General features: G+C 36.1%; 2 protein-coding genes and 2 non-coding genes across 11 annotated transcripts; 2 read left to right on the top strand and 2 right to left on the bottom strand.

Moving 5' to 3' along the window:
* Positions 1–1,843: 1,843 nt before the first annotated feature.
* LOC103425238 (filament-like plant protein) lies at positions 1,844–7,394 on the top strand. Of its 8 annotated transcripts, none has more exons than XM_070813664.1 (7): positions 1,909–2,503; positions 2,846–2,997; positions 3,101–3,204; positions 3,274–3,408; positions 4,795–4,987; positions 5,280–6,688; positions 6,816–7,394. In XM_070813664.1, the coding sequence occupies exons 4-7, from the start codon at positions 3,301–3,303 to the stop codon at positions 7,218–7,220; spliced, it is 2,115 nt and encodes a 704-aa protein (XP_070669765.1). In that variant the 5' UTR covers positions 1,909–2,503; positions 2,846–2,997; positions 3,101–3,204; positions 3,274–3,300; the 3' UTR covers positions 7,221–7,394. The 8 variants fall into 8 exon arrangements, with proteins under 8 accessions (XP_028949991.2, XP_070669765.1, XP_008361543.3 ...); XM_029094163.2 differs by having other exon boundaries at positions 1,944–2,503; positions 2,795–2,997; XM_029094158.2 differs by lacking the exon at positions 3,101–3,204 and having other exon boundaries at positions 1,844–2,503; positions 2,795–2,997; positions 3,251–3,408.
* Positions 7,395–7,614: 220 nt separating this feature from the next.
* Positions 7,615–7,699, bottom strand: TRNAM-CAU (transfer RNA methionine (anticodon CAU)). The gene is given in 2 exon segments: positions 7,615–7,650; positions 7,662–7,699. It is a non-coding gene; the product is annotated as a tRNA-Met (tRNA).
* A 465-nt stretch (positions 7,700–8,164) lies between these two features.
* TRNAQ-UUG (transfer RNA glutamine (anticodon UUG)) lies at positions 8,165–8,236 on the top strand. Its single transcript has one exon. It is a non-coding gene; the product is annotated as a tRNA-Gln (tRNA).
* A 329-nt stretch (positions 8,237–8,565) lies between these two features.
* Positions 8,566–11,248, bottom strand: LOC103401839 (uncharacterized). The gene is made up of 3 exons (XM_008340551.4): positions 10,700–11,248; positions 9,590–9,867; positions 8,566–9,043 (listed from the first exon to the last, which is right to left on the bottom strand). The coding sequence occupies exons 1-3, from the start codon at positions 10,950–10,952 to the stop codon at positions 8,732–8,734; spliced, it is 843 nt and encodes a 280-aa protein (XP_008338773.2). The 5' UTR covers positions 10,953–11,248; the 3' UTR covers positions 8,566–8,731.
* Between the last annotated feature and the right edge of the window lie 5,228 nt (positions 11,249–16,476).

The following is a 16,476-nucleotide window of genomic DNA, read 5'->3' as shown; positions in this document are numbered from 1 at the left end:
CTGACGGCGTTCTAATTAGCATTCTTTCCTTGTTGAGTATTAGGGAAGCAACAAGAAGTAAGAACTTGTAATATCCTCTCTAAAAGAGGTGGATCAATTTGTACAACTGCAAACATTTTACGTGTCTCAAATTCGATGGTGTAGATATCTCTAAATCCTAAATTTACTATACCAATTAAACTACTCTTTGGACACCCAAAATAATAATAATAATAATAATAATAATAATAATAACAACTATTACAACAATTTTTACACTCTTTAAGTGAATTATTCAGTATTTTAAGTAGCAAAATTATCACAAAATCTCAAAAGTGTCTTGACTTGTCCTAAAATTATTGAAATGCCGATTCATGTGAGTGGCACTTCAATTAACTAAATGAATGAAAATGTGACGTGTCCTTGAATTGAATCATTTTTAAAACAACTAGGACTAAAATTGAGAAAATTGAAACCACGAAAAGTGAAATTTAGCTTTTATCTCTACATATAAAGGGAGCTTCGTAAATTAATGAAACATTCAAAATACCATAAATTGTCTTTCAATAAATTTAAAAATTACATTAAACTAAAAAGAGTTTAATTCAACACATTTTAAATTTTTAATGAATTTTAAAATGTAAAAGCTTCAGAAAAATTAACAAACACTCCCCCGCTTCAGAAAAAGTAACAAACACACCACCCCCCCCCCAACATTAGTGGATGGTTTATGATTAACTTTCATTTTTTTAAATAATTATTTGATGCAAAAATATATAAATAAAAAAAAAATTTCCGAAATCTGTTTTTTTCTTTTCAAATCATAAAAAACTGAATTTTTAATAGAATCTGTAAGAAAAAATACCTAAAATAATTTTTTTTTTGGTGAACAACACCCAAGAATTTTCATAGTGCAGCTACTGCATTAAATAGAAAGAAAAGAAAATGTAAAAGACACCTATTGTTTTTTTAGTTTGCACATTTTCCGGAAAAAAAAATCATTTCTCAAAAATAAAATTCCCCAGAAGCTTTGTCCACTATTGGATCATGAAATCAGCTGAGAAGAAGATGTCGAAGGGCTGGTTTGGTATTGCTGTGCTTTGAAAAAAAGCTGCTGTGAGAATAAGCGGATGTGCTGTGAGAATAAGCGGCTGTGAAATAAATCAGCAGAGTGTTTGGTAAACTTTTTTGTAAAAGTGCTTTTGGAAAAAAAAACAGTCTAATAGTAGGTCTTTTCATTAAAGAAGCACTGTAGCTCTGTGTGCTTTGAAAAAAAACCAGTTTTCCAAAGCTGCAAATAGCAGCTTCAGCTTTTTCCTTTGATTTCAGCTTATTCTCACAGCAGCTTCCAAAATAAGCTATTTTTTTTCAGTTTACCAAACACCTAAAATTCTCACAGCTTTTTTTCATGGGTGCTTTTTTTTTAAGCACCTCACTCCCAAACTAAGTCGAAGTCAAGGCGCGGCTTCATGCTAGAAAGATTCCTTCACTATGCCTATGGCCCACCGACCAATACAAAGGCAATAAAGAAGAGCTTTGAAAATCCAAGAGGGGACAAGAAAATTAGGACCCATCATCTCTACAACATAGGAATTTTGAAACCAAAAACAAAAAACAAACTGTTAATTGCCATTCAAAAATAATTTCGAAAAAAATATAAAATAAAAATTGTCAAATAATAGAATTATTAAACTAAATTAATCTTAGCTATGGCCTATAGGTGAGGAATTCAAATTTTGAGCTGAACATGAAACACATTATTCTAACTAATTCATCTAAACTAATCATCACATAGTAAATTAGTAGTTAGGGACGAATTTCAGACTCATATTTCACATGACACGTTTTTTGTTCGATTTCTTTTATTAGTAAATCGTACGACGATGATCAAAGGAAACTAAAATACCTCTATGAATCTTCCTGATTCTTAAAATGATGGACTGCTGTGGCAAATCCACTTTGTCCTCATTTTTAGCTAAACCGATCATGAAGAAAATAAAAACTTGCTGGTAAGCAAACAATCAATCGCCATTATGAGCGGGAATAAGGGACAGCTCGATTTCAAAGTCCAACCATAAATAATAAATAAATGTTGAACAAAATTACCCTTTCAAAATTTGAATAGAAAGAAAGAAAAAAGTGGAATTTTGAGGTTTCTGTTTCTGCAGCTCAATCACTATCTTCTCTCTCGATCTTCTCGGAGCTTGATATCCACAAAGAAGCACATGCTCTTCACTTGTTTAATATATAATTCTGAGAGTACCAAAAATGGTAAAAGTAGAAAACAAGAAATAGAAACCCAACCCATCCCACATTATCTCTGCTGCTTCTGCTTTCGGTTGTCATCTGACATTCTGCAGAGATTTTTGCAGGCTTTTTTGTTTATTTATTACTGTTCATGATTGTTATTGCTGGCCTGTAAAATCTTCAGTTTGAAGTTTGAATCTTTACATTTACTTGTTACTACTGGCTGGCTGGCTGGCTTCCATCTAACTGTTGAGCTTGTTGTGTTCTCCAGTCAAAGGTAATTTAATCTGGGTCTTACTCCTTTTATTCTTTCTAAGTTGAATTTTAGTACTTTAAAATTTTTGATAATTTTTTGAATTTGAGTTTCTGGGTTGCTCTTAAATTGGAGCTTTTGTGTTGGATATTTTGGTTTTTTTTCTTCCCTTTGTTTGCTGATGCAAGCACTGTTCCATTCATGCAATTTTGGCTTCTGAAACTGGGTATTCTGCAAAAATTCATCAATTTATCAATTGGGTTGTTCTTGTTTTGTGATTTCGAGAATTGGGTTGTTCTTGTTTTGTGATTTCAGGAATTGGGTCTTTAGTGATTGCACATTGTCATGGTTTTATCACTATTTCAGAAGCAATTGATTGAGTTGGATGTGATGCTGCTGGAGCTGCAAATCGTTGAGTCTTCAGAGCGAGCGAGTCTGCAGATCCATTTTGTTTTGATTCTTATATAGTGTGATAATATTTTGGGTTAGATGTTTTTTGGAGTGGATTTGAAGCAAAGGTGAGAGAATGCGATAAGCGAAGTCTTTCTTTTTTAGCTTAAATGCTTTAGATTTGGTGGAAAGAATATTGCTTCCTGAATTTGAAGGGCTTTGCTGTATTAGTTGGAGTTATAGTTGTGCGGCAACAATCTCTGAAGGATTTCATTGTTGGCTAACTATTTAAGGCTTTCATCTTCTGTTTCGTGCAACTTTGAAGAGGATTCGAGGTGGGTTTCTGATGACTTTCTGTAAAATTGTAATTCCGTGTTGTAGCTGAACACATTGTGATGTGCTAGTTGGGGAGTTGAAGAATCGAACCGCAGATGGAGCGCAAGTGGTTGTGGAAGAAGAAGTCTTCTGAGAAGAGTTCTGGAGAAACTGACAGTTCAGGTTCAGTATCTTCACACTCCGAGAGGTACTCCGATGAACAGGTAGGTAGCTGAACCCTGAGTCACACAAAATTTGAGTTCAATTTTAATTCTGGAAAGCTTGCATACATTTGCTCTCATGGAATTTAACTCAGTAATTAACCTAAATTGTCCTCAATTTTACATAAACTGCTTGCCTCCCTGTCCACTTTATTTGGATTCCGGTAAATTTTCTTTATGTGCATGTGTTCATGAAAATTTTGAAATTATTTTGCTATTCCCAAAGATGTAGCCATTAAGGCACCCATATTCCACATAAAGCCTCGCTTTCCTTCAAAAGTTGAAGGTTGCATTTACAGTGGAAGTTTTCTGTCCATTTCTTTGTGATATGGATTGACTCAATGATGTGAGGAGAGAAATAATGTCATGTAACTACCGTTTCTCATCCCCATGCTGATTGCTTTCCCTTCCTACAGCTTTTTTTCTCGTTTTTGAAACATATTTCCAGAACATAGTAATATGCACGTATGCTAATCAATTGCCTTCCATGACCGTGTGTTGTAAACAAATATAAGATAGATTTGGCTATTCTGATTTGAAATTTGCGTCTCGTATTCTTTGTAGCCCTGCAGGAGTAGATGTCTGCCTGTGTAACCAAACAATTAGGTTGCATTCCCTGTTTGAGATACCCTTATATATCTAGCTAGTTGGTCTCATAGAAAGGCTTATGACCTATATGCTTCCTCCCTCCTGCTTTTTTGTCGTCTTCCTTGCCTTGATATGGTATGGATGCCATGCCTTAGCTTAAGTGGCAGATACTTGACGCCAAATGAGTTTTATCACATGTGTAAAATTTTGTTACTCTTGAAATTCCCTTTGTTTTTTAACAACGGCATAGAAGTGAAGTTTGGCTGAATAATGAACTGTGAAACCCAAACAGGCTGGGTTGAGTACACAGGGTGTGTGGTAGTTATCAAGTTTGCTAGAAAGTTATTGAAATTGTTATCTCGAGTACGGAATTAAAAAAACCGAACTTTTGGTCTGGTTGACTAGATTTGAGGCATCATATTGGAGAATAGAGAGTGTAGTTTATAATTTATGGGTCCTACTTTTGGATTTATTACCTAGACTGACCCCTCCTATGGTGGTTAAAAGCTGAATAATTCCTACCATTGGAGGACACCTTGCAGGCTCCAAAGGAAGATGAATCGTAGCTTTTAATGTGGCTGTGCGTGTATACAAACTAATAGCAGTGACTTTGATTTAACCAATTATAAGATTTTAAGTTTTCTTAGTGTTCTGTATTATTTTCTTTCCTGTTGTTAAGATAAACCTTTTGGTGCATTTACAAGGCTCCCAATTAGGTGAGTTTTGTTGTTCGTGCAATCCGAACTATGATTTTATGCATGTTTAACTATGGTTAAATATCTTATGGCGTCATTCTAACAGGAGGCACTAAAGGCATCTCCGAATCATGATGCTCAATCACCTGAAGTCACATCAAAAGCTGCATCCAGTGCTGACGATGTTAATGATAGTCTGAAGAGTCTAGCAGAGAGATTATCAGCTGCTCTTGTGAATGTTAGTGCCAAAGAAGACTTGGTGAAGCAGCATGCCAAAGTTGCTGAAGAAGCTGTTGCAGGTAATAGTCATATAACATATTAGTACTGCTAATTTCTTTTTTACTTTTTTACACGGATAGTTTTATCTATTTAATGATTAGGATGAGATTTAAAGATTTCCGAAATTCCTACCGGCAATGGATTTGTACTAATATTCTTTACAAATTATATAGAACATGTGAAATGGAGAAGTCTATAGGATAAGTTTAGCCAAATCTCAACCATGATCTATATTTTTTATTTTCTAAATGATTTTATAAAATTGTCATCTTTTTCTATCTTAAACCATTCTTGTGTTTCATGTCATTATAGGCTGGGAAAAGGCTGAAAATGAGGCCGCTGTTTTTAAGTCAGAACTTGAAGCTACAATTCAGCAAAACTCGGCTCTGGAAGATCGGGTAAGCCATCTTGATGGGGCCCTCAAGGAATGCGTTAGACAGCTTAGACAAGCCAGAGAGGAGCAGGAACAAACCGTACAGGAAGCTGTGCTGAAGAAAACCTGTGACTGGGAGTCCACCAAATTGAAGCTTGAAAGTCAGATTGTTGAGCTCCAGAGAAATGCAGAAGCGAATAGATCTGAAGCTTCTGCTTTTGTCGATCCTCGTCTTTCTCATAGGTTGCAATCTTTAAAAAAAGAAAACTCGGCCCTGAAGCATCAGCTACTGTCTCAAGCAGAGGAGTTGGAAATCATGACGATTGAGAGGGACTTGAGTGCTCAAGCAGCTGAAACAGCCAGTAAGCAACATTTAGAGAGTATAAAGAAGGTTGCAAAGCTTGAAGCTGAGTGCCGGAGGCTAAAAGCTTTGGGTAGCAAAACACCTGTTGTCAATGATCACAAGTCCAGTGCTGCTTCTTCAATTTATGTGGAGTCTTGCATGGATAGTCAATCGGACAGTGGAGAGCGGCTAAACATGATGGAGATAGATTCTCAAAAAATGAATGGCTCTGAGGCAAACAAGCGTGACCTGACTTTCTCTGACTCTTGGGCTTCGGCTCTGGTTGCTGAGCTTGATCAACTCAATAACGAAAAGGCTGTAAACAGAAATTTGCCTGCTCCTTCCATTGATATTGATCTCATGGACGATTTTCTTGAGATGGAACGACTTGCTTCGTTGCCACAGACTGAGAATGGAACTAGTTGTCTGGAATCAGAAGCCATAGTTAATCAAACCAATAATGAAGAACGTGCCTTGAGAGCTGAACTTGAAGCCATGAGCCATCGGACAGCCAAACTTGAGGACAAGTTAGAAAAGTTGCAAGTAGAGAAAGAAAGGTTAGAGGTAGAGAATGCTGAACTTGAAGCTATGAGTCATCGGGCAGCCGAATTAGAGGACATGTTAGAAAGGATGGAAGTCGAGAGAGAAAATTTGGTTGTAGAGAAAGCTGAACTAAAAACTGCTTTATCCAAAAGTCAAGAATGTTATGTGGCAGCAGAATTTCAGCTTAAAGAAGCAGAAATGAAGTTAGAGGAGTTACAAAAGGAGCTAAGTATTGCAAAAGAATCAAGGCAGAGTATTGAGTCTCAGCTCGTTAGCATGGAAGCAGAGGCGAGGACCATGTCTGCTAAGGTTGATTCTTTGGAAGCAGAGGTTCAAAGGGAGAGGGCTTTGTCTGCAGAAATTGCGGTCAAATGTCAAGATTTAGAGGAGGGGCTATCAAGAAAAAAAGAAGTCAAGTTTCGAAAAACTGCTTGCTCGAATGGTGAATTGAAGAGAAAGCAGGTTGGTGATCAAGTACTTAAATTATCTACATAAGATGCCAAGTTATTCATTATTCAAACCATTTATCAAGTAAAAGCTAGTTAATGTGCCGTCCTAAAATTTAATGTTATGGCGACTTGTTTACCAGGAAGACCTTGCTGTAGCAGCTGGAAAGCTTGCCGATTGCCAGAAGACAATAGCGTCTCTTGGAAATCAACTCAAATCTCTAGCGACGCTAGAAGATTTTCTGATAGACTCCGGAAGCCTCCCAGGGTTCACTGCTGTTGCGCCGCAGGTTCCTAAAGCTGATGAAATTTGGAAGTTGCATTCCAATGTAACAGATTCACCTAAAAGAGATTCTGTGTCAAAACCAGCCGATGAGAGTTCTGGTCCATCAGTGAACAGGAGTAGAAATGAGGACAACTCCCCACCATCTTCATCTTCGTCAACCTCATCCACTGTGTTGTCCACTCATGTCAGCTCTGAAAAGAACCGAAATGGGTTCGCAAAGTTCTTCTCCCGAACCAAGGGTGGGATACGACTAGAAATTTAGGCGAGATTAATTCTTCAGTAGAGAACGAGAAACGTCATTGGTTTCCGGGGTTTGTATTAATTAATTCATTTGATTGATCAAACTCTAAATCTCCTTGGAGTTTAAAATTTAAATGCTTTTTCTTCTTGTTTGTGTAATTTGGAATTTTATGGTTTTTCTATCCTTTTTTGGGCATATTAAGTTGTGAGATTATGCGAAAAGAAATTAATTAATTCTGGACACCCGAGTCGTCGCCGTCGATGACGAAAAGTTGAAGATTACCACAGCTACTTTGCTCTTAACACAGCTAGACAATGAAAAGTCCTACAGGGGTGGTAAGTAAACAAGAGTAAAAGGAAAGAAATTTTACCCCAAAAAAAAATTGTAAAAAAATTGTGAAAAAATAAAAAGTTAATGGGGCGAGAGAGGCTCGAACTCTCGACCTCAGGATCACTCAGAAGCTATGAGACCTACGCGCTAGCCAACTGCGCCACCGCCCCTGTTGAACACTTGTCGATATGTAATAAAAATATATGCTAAATTAGTTTTAAATTATTTATTCATCTTAATGTTAAGCACGTAGCATGATCAACAATTGTCGATTGAACTACACAGAAGCAGATCCTCTCCGGATCTAGACGTCCGCAGCCCCACAATCAAATAATCCTGGCTTAAGTTTGATCTTACGGTAACAAACCATTGTAGGTTTAAAAAAAATTTCAGTAAATTATCTGGTTTTGGCCGTATGATTAAATTTTAAAGAACATAATTATTTGGACATTAGGCTCTGGACATCTAGATCCGGCGAGGATCTGCTTCCGAACTACACTGCTAGCATGATTAGTCTCTAAAATGTTATTAGAGACTGTTTAATCGACAAATGAATGATTAGTCTCTAAAATGTTATTATTTTATTATTCTGGTTTATAGGCATATTATACCTGATGTTCTTATTAATAAAAAAGGGTTCTATGGTGTAGTGGTTAGCACTCTGGACTTTGAATCCAGCGACCTGGGTTCGACTCCCGGTAGGACCTCTTTTTTATTTGTTCCTGAATTCTTTTTTTTTTTTTTTCATTTTTTTCATCTAAGAACAACCAAATAAACTATAATTTGGAAAATAAAATAAAACTAAATGGAACAATTCCTTTCTTTTCATTTTTTTCATCTAAGATCAACCAAATAAACTAAATAATTTGAAAGAGAAATACTAAAAAGACTAAATTTGCAAACTAATGATGTGTCATCAATAGGAATGAACACGTTTATCAACGCTTAAGTAATAAACCAATCACCAACTTCCATGTCATTTAGTTTTCAAAATTTAATCTCCCTAGCATTTTGAATTTGAAATTTTTTTTTAAAATTTCCACGGAAACGAACCATACTTTTCATATGCTCACATAATTTACATTGTTAATTTCTCAAAGAACAACTCATTTCTATCAACGACGACGATTTCATGTGCAAAATCAATTAAATAAAACAACAGAAACCAAAATTACTTGCAACTCTTGATCTTTTTGGCCTTGTCATTCATGGTGAGCATTAGCATGCTGAGGATTCCTCTCTCTCTTGAAAGCATGGAAGAGATCAATGCCAAGAGAAGCATTCAGAAAGTTCATTCCGAACATTCCAAACAGCGCAAGTGGCAGCTCTATACCCTTTCCGAATTTGGGAGCATCGCAGAAGAGCTTGGCTGTGATGAGAATGTGAGGTGCCGTCCTTGCTAGAGTGAAGGTGACCCAATTAAGAACCCACTCAACTTTTACAATTTTGCTTGTAGCGTCACGAATGCCTGCCATCCGCCGCACTTTCCTCACATGCAGAAAGATAGAGTGCAGCTGTCGAAAGAAATATAAATATCAGAATCAGTTTCATGTAGGTTTCACTTTATGAGTCTAAATCCCTATAAGATTTCAGATTCTTAACGTTGACATCTTCTACTGCTATGCAATATGTTTATGAAATGATCACAGCGATGCGAGGCTTAGTAATAATGGACTTTATGTTTAACAACAGGGTTTGAAAGCTTGGGTGAAAATCTGTAGAATCTCTACTGCACCGATGGGTTCAAGTCGTCGTGTCTGGGTCCAACTGGCTCACAGTTCAACCGACCAGTTTACACTAAAAAATGTCGTACCCAGTGCACAAGGCTCCCGCTTTACGCAGGGTCTGGGAGAGGTAAATGTCGGCTAGCCTTACCCCCATTTATGGAGAGGCTGCTCCCAAGTCTCGAACCTGAGACCTACCGCTCATGGGCGAAGGCACTTGCCATCGCACCAGTTTACACTAAAGGATGAATTTTCTTTACACTTGAGAAATATTATCTGAAGAAGCCAAGGAAAGCCTAAGGAAAAGAAAGCTTTGAAGAAGATAGTTCAACATACCTCACAAATGAGAGTGAGAATAAGGTAATTGATGGTGACATTCCGATACAAAGCAAGAGTAAAACAAATTAGGAGAACCAGATGATGCATCAAGATGGAAGGGATCCAACCGCTATATAACCCATACTGCAGCATATCCCACTGATCATATGCAAAGTAACCGCATGAGAAGCACAAAGCTGGGTATGCCCATGGCCAAGTACGTCCAACCAACTCCGCATGCTCAAACATTCCAACCGAGCCATTTTCAAACCACCGATTAACCAAAATGAATACCACTGCAAAAACAGACAAATTTAACTTAACATCAAATATAACAGGATTGAAGAAAGATCCGCTCAAGCTAGTTACAGAAAGAAGTTAAAAAACGGGTTCGTTGGAAATGTTTTGTAGGGGACTTGAAAATTTAGTTGGTTATGAATGTCGAAGGCTAAGTACCTTGATTTCGGAACTTGAACTCAAACGTTTTTCAAATTAGCTATTGCAAGTTCTGATCTATATCCTATATGCAGCCACCTGCTTCGTCCATTGCCCAAAAAGCTATAACATCGCAGTTAAGAATCCATAATATACAATTCTACTTTGACAAGTATTACCCTTTTATGCATAACATTTCGTGCTCAGGAGAAGAACTTCTCTACACTCGGGAATGTCACCATGGCGTTCGGGCCAATGATACAATGCCATCGGTCCGAGGGACCAGGACGCCATAGTGGCATCTCGGGGTTGTAGCAAAGTCTCTCTGTGCTCAGAGACCCCCAACATATCCAATCTAATCAAAGAAACAATGGCTTCCAAACCAGCCTCAATCATAAGATAAGAGAAACCTAGGCACATAGAAAACCTTAAATCCGACATCCTAAACTAACCAATTCTCCTCCGTGGCTCTGCAAATAACTAAAAGATATCTTCATATCATCACTTTCCCACCTTCTACTAATTAACTGAGTTTTTAGCTAACAAAGTTCAGAATTCAAACGTTAATTTCAGTACAAAGATTCCATTACTTTGTCTAACCTATCACTTCCGCAGAGTGTTTCGGACAAAGAAGCTAACACAACCCGGAAAAAAATTTCAAAAAGCGAAAGTTATAGAGAGAGAGAGAGAGACCTGAAGCGGAGGTTATGGAGGAGTGGAGGAGCGAAACGGAGGTGTTGACGAAGAGAGGGTCACGGGAGACGAAACTGCGGACAACCCAGTTGGCGAATTGGTAAAAGAAGCAGCCGGCAACAACGGCGAGCAGCTCCGAGCGCCGGTGGAAGAGTATTTCGAACAGAACGGAGACGAACCAGAGCACCAGAGTGGCCAAGAAGAAAGGCCCGGCCTTGTCCTCTTTCGGACATCTCGTTGTCCTGCTCATCATACTCTGTTTCTACTCTCTCTCTCTCTCTCTCTCTCTCTCTCTCTCTCTCTCTCTCTACACTAAGTCCATGATAAAGGGGCAGAGGAGGAGATATTTTGGAGGGTTGTTCGTCGTAGTTAAAGGTAGTTGCTTGCTGCTCATGGCGGATTGCACTGGATTAATTTCGTCAATTGGGAGGCTTAGATTGTTGGTAGGACAACTTTAGTAATGTTTGACTGATTGTCTGTCTGATTGATTGGAGGTTGCATCTTTTGCCCGCAATCTAATCTTGGGCAACGGGCTGCCACTGTCGGCTCAGATTTTTTTCAATGTTTTTCTGTTTTTTATTAGTTTTAGGTGGCACGTATTGAACGTCCAAAGAAGTCAGATATGCAACACGAAGGCTCATAATCGTGAGAGATTTTTCAGTGTGGTCGCACAAAGGCGATAAATCATGTGTCATTATATAAATGATAAGAAATGTGTGATAAAATATTAATAACTTAAAAAATAAAATTTCTTATTATTTACATAAAAACATATAATATATCACTCGTATTCCCGTCATAATTAAAAATTTCTCCATAATCGCTTACTCTCCAACTCGTTTCAGCGATTGAGATTTAATTAATTGAATGAGAACCCTCTCCAAATCTTATTTGTGACAATTGTATGGACAGACAAATTTATATGGTGATATTGGAAGAGATAGAGGGTTTGAGTTAAGTAATATGGTGTCTACTAAGATTAGAGTTGAGTATTTTATTTATTTGAGTTGAACTTGTCATTTGTGAGTGGAAATTTGCATCACTATACATGCGTATAAGACTAAATTGAGCTAAAAATTTTAAAAACATCAATTTCTTATCTTGTGACAATTCTAAAACTCAACAAATCAAACTCACATTATTTTTACTTTTTGACGATACACATTCAACTATAGTTGCTCGGTTTGCTCTTTCTTGTCCAGCCATTTGTCATGATGTTTAAAACTTAATATTGGAGCTTCTTTGTTTCTTAATCATCATTTAAGTGATGTCTACGTAGAATATCAATCACTTTGACGATCATCATTTATATGTGTCAAACTAATGAATGCTCCATCATAAGAATGGAATTGTTATGATAGTTGTCAATTTGTTGTAAACACATATTTGATTGAATTTCTACATGAACGATCTTTAATTGATAATTTAAGATGAATCCGAATTTTAAAAGTCATATCATTAAAGTATGTTATTCGCACATGAGCAAAACTAAAGTACACCCATAAAGTAACGTGGATGCAAGTTTGTCGTTCATTTTGGGGTAATGCTAGGAAAATTAAATTTGTAGATAAAATTTGTAAATAAAATAATGTGTCACCAATAGAAATAAGCATGTTTATCAATGCTTAAATAATAATCCAATCATAAGCTTCCATATCATTTAGTTTACAAAATTTTGTCTACAAATTTAGTCTCATTAGCATTACCCTTCATTTTGAGTTGCCTTCTTTCTCTATCTCATTCTCCTCTCTTCACCTCTTCCTCTAGTCTTGCTGTCCGCCTCTTATTCTCTTCCACTCTTCCTATCTTCTCTCTTCTCCAAACCAAACAAAACCAATTAGACTGAGCCGAAACCAAACCAAATCCAAATCCAAAGACTTTCTAGAAGTAATTCCTAAAAGAAGCGCATATCTACAAACTATTTTTCTACCAAATTTTCTCATAAGAGCTTTTAATTATCTAAAAGTACTACCAAACGAGCTGTAATACTTTTATCATCGGGAATTTATCAAATATAACAAAAAATTAACCCTTAATTTCAAAAATATCAGTTTTTATAAAAACTTTCATATATATTCAAAATCTCACTTAAATAGACATAACTACCCTTAATTTATATAAATAACTAATTGTTAGACTTAACACTTCTTATGCTATAATCTCTAACTAAAACTTTCTCCTTTTTTTTTCTTTTCTTTTCCAAACAAAGAGCAAAAATTTTCTCTCAATTTTATTTTAATAGATAATCAAGGAAACATTTCTTTCTCACATGGTTCACAGAAAACACTTTAGTATGTTATAAAAGTGAACTATTAGAGTAAAGAAATAAAAGTAATTATTTTTAATCATCGGAAATTTAAAGAATTGTATGTACAACCAAAATAAACAATAAAATGATCAAAAGAAAATATTTATTCATAAAACTCCAATTTAAAAGGGTTCTACAAAGTAGGATGAAGTTGAACGGGATTCCTACAAGTTTGTTTATAATTTATAATGGCCATTTGAACCACATTTTGAACACTTTTGAGTTGATTTTTCTTCTCCACGTGATGGGATCCTCTTTTCTTTGCGCCTACCATATCTTCGTGTAATTGGTGGTAGGACAATTCTTTCACTCACATCATCAGTTACTATCCAATCAGTTTGATCACCAACTGGCCATATAGCTTCTGCATAGGCAATGACCAAGGAGTTTGTAGTATAATAATGAGAACACATAGGATAACATGACAATTGTCGGTGTCTACATGTAGCACAAGCATATGAGCAAGGGAGTTGGTCAAGATCAAATTGTAGGCATGTGCAACTCTTTTCCTCTAAATTCACAACTTCAATACGAGATCCATCATATACATGAAATGAGTAAGTTGCAATGGGCGATACCTACATGTTCACATACATATATATTACTCAAACAAAAGAACTAAACAACCAAAAAAAATATTCCGCATAAGAACTACAAAAGCAATTCGCAATTAGTGATCTGTAAGAGAAGTGGATGAAGGATGAATACACTGAACTGCTGCATAAAACTACAAAGGCAATTATATAAAACCATAGCAGCAATTACGTTGAAGTTCACAAGATATGGTTTTTAACTTTTTTCTTGTCAAAGCCTAGTTTTTTTTTTTTTTTTTACTTTAGCCTTTTACATTGCAAACATACATTTATTCTTTACTAAACATGGCAGTGATGGATAAAGCTACAGATGGGATACAAGAATCGGTAAAAATAGTTTAAAAACTTGAGAACAAATGAAAGTGTACCAAAATTAAATAGACAAATTGAACTAAAATCTATTTAAGTGAATTCAAAATACCTGTAATGATAATCCTTGCTTGTTATTTTCTCGCACTAATTTGTCTGCCCAATTTGTCAAATGTGTATTCATTTTGGCTGCCTCAGTTCGACGCTCATAAAACCACTTATGGGGAATATTCATTCTTAAATACTCAAGAAATCGTGTGATAGGTAGTTTTCGAGCATCTTTGGTGATTGCATTAAGACATTCAGCAATATTTGTTGTCATGATGTTGTACCGTTTTCCATCGAAGTACGCACGAGTCCACTTTTCATATCCAGCCGAATTAAGATAATCACTCACCTCAGAGTCGACTTTATATATTTCTGTCATAAGACGATGAAATTTAGGAATTCGATATGCCTTAGCAGCTGTAAAATACAGTTTGTGTGCTCTCTCATGCTTAAAATGATGCCTAATGTTTTGACTTATATGAAATATGCATGCACCATGATGGGCATTGGGGAAAATAGTTGAGAAAGCCTTCCAAATGCTTTCATGTCTATCAGAAACAAACACCAAGTCATCAATTTCCCCAATTGCTTCTTGTAATTTTGTCAAAAACCAATTCTATGATGCGTCATTCTCTGAATCTCCAACTCCGAATTATAGAGGGTACATTTGTTTGTTGCCGTCCATGCATGTGGCAACAAACAAAGTGCCAAGATATTTACCCTTTAAAAATGTCCCGTCAAATCCTCTTATGCAAGGTCCAAGTGACATGAAACAGTACAAAAAGTGATTATTCTCATCTGTTTCAATATGTGTTATCGTACCTGGATTTTTGGCTTCTAACACAACAAAATAAGATGGAAGTAATGAGTAAGATTCCTCTGGTGATCCCCTAACCAACTCCAATGCATGTTCCTTAGCTCTCCCAGCCTTCACATAACTTATACTCACACCCATGTCCTTCCTCATATCTTCTATGATGTCACGTGGTCTATGTAGTCGTGATACACCCTCGTACTTAGACTTTATGCATTAACCAATAAGAGAACTACTTGCCTGTCGATGATGGCGATTAATAACGTCTAATGAGCATGAGTGCATAGTAATGTATTTTCTGACCTTGAAATATGATGATTGTTGTAATTTAGAAGTGGATAGTTTCCACTTGCATCCATCGCCGACACAACCAACTTCAAACCTTTCTTTGCTTGATCTCTTCACTCTGAACTCGTAATTGTTCTTCATAGCATGAATACCTAACTTTTTTTTTTAAATCCTCCTTAGTCTCGTACAATTGGCCTACAACTATATCTCCATGGAATTGTACAGGTCTGCCTTGTCTAATTCATGTACAATATTTGTACCCTTGTGAACATTTGATCGGTTAGAGCTGGGTTCATCAAATTGCACATTAACAGGCACATCATCACATACCATCCCTTCAGGAGGCAACTCATTGAATTCAACACTATCTTGGAACACATTATCAGACTCCATATGTGGCAAAATTCAAATTCTTCATGATACGATGCATTCTCAACTTCTTGATTTACCAAGTCGTTATCTGAATCATGTAGCACAATATCTTCCAAATCACCTTGAGTAACAAAGTTAAGACCTGTTTGTAATGGGTCATCATTATCTTCTGAAGAAAATACTTTCTGCTTTAATGTAACACACAAGGGAATCTTCCAAGACCTCGAAAGGTTTTCAAAAATAAATGCCCTCATATCATCATCATCAACTATATTTGCAGGCCATGTAGTTTCCATTGCGTTATATATAACTTTCATACTTATCTCATACTCATTTGGGTCCACATTCACAATACCATGTACTTTCTTTTGAAGCTTTGCAAAGTAATTTTGTCTGAAACAAGTAATTCTCTCATTTTGCAATTTTTGTACATTGTCCTGAAATATAAACAAAAACAATAAGAAAAAAAAAGTGACATACAGACACACCTAAGATTGATATATATGTGCAAATAAAGAGGGTGTTGTGAAAACTGGACTCAATCATGAGAAAGGTTGGGCGTTAATATATACACAAAGCATCATGCATTTGAGCAATGGAAGAAGGACCTTGTTGATTAAGGTGCTACTCTGGAAGTTAACTTCCAATTACTTTTACACATTGAAAATAATTAAATTAATATTGCTTACCAAACCAACATAAGATGAATAAAAACATAGAAAGAAAAACTTTATTCCGTGAACCCTAATTGGAAAAACTTTATTCCGTAAACCATAATTTTTCAAATATGCATTGAAGAACTATTAGCTTTGCCTCTAAGTGATTGGCAAAAGCAATTAGATTTGTCAATCTTCCATTGACACAAGAAACCTAATTTTTCTAATTTTACAAAAATTGACAGTTCGTTCTTCAATAAAATTCAACCGAACGAAGAAACTACAAAAGCAAAGAGAAAACATACACTAGGAAGAATGAAAAACTTTACCATCTACACTCACCTTTGTACGTTTAGGGTTGCACAAAGTCTCCACAGTAGCCGATGCCT

Source organism: Malus domestica, chromosome 15 (genome assembly GCF_042453785.1).
Source record: "Malus domestica chromosome 15, GDT2T_hap1".
In the NCBI taxonomy this organism is placed as follows: Eukaryota; Viridiplantae; Streptophyta; class Magnoliopsida; order Rosales; family Rosaceae; genus Malus; species Malus domestica.
This window is presented reverse-complemented; position numbering and strand designations above follow the sequence as displayed.

Excerpts from the sequence above, each read along its gene's own strand:
- LOC103425238 (XM_029094158.2), top strand. The coding sequence starts at position 3,301 with ATGGAGCGCAAGTGGTTGTGGAAGAAGAAGTCTTCTGAGAAGAGTTCT. Across the intron at positions 3,409-4,794 it reads AGAGGTACTCCGATGAACAG|GAGGCACTAAAGGCATCTCC; the intron begins GTAGGTAGCTGA and ends TCATTCTAACAG. Across the intron at positions 4,988-5,279 it reads TGCTGAAGAAGCTGTTGCAG|GCTGGGAAAAGGCTGAAAAT; the intron begins GTAATAGTCATA and ends ATGTCATTATAG.
- LOC103401839 (XM_008340551.4), bottom strand. The coding sequence starts at position 10,952 with ATGATGAGCAGGACAACGAGATGTCCGAAAGAGGACAAGGCCGGGCCT. Across the intron at positions 9,868-10,699 it reads CTCCATAACCTCCGCTTCAG|TGGTATTCATTTTGGTTAAT; the intron begins GTCTCTCTCTCT and ends CTGTTTTTGCAG. Across the intron at positions 9,044-9,589 it reads TTCTCACTCTCATTTGTGAG|CTGCACTCTATCTTTCTGCA; the intron begins GTATGTTGAACT and ends TTCTTTCGACAG.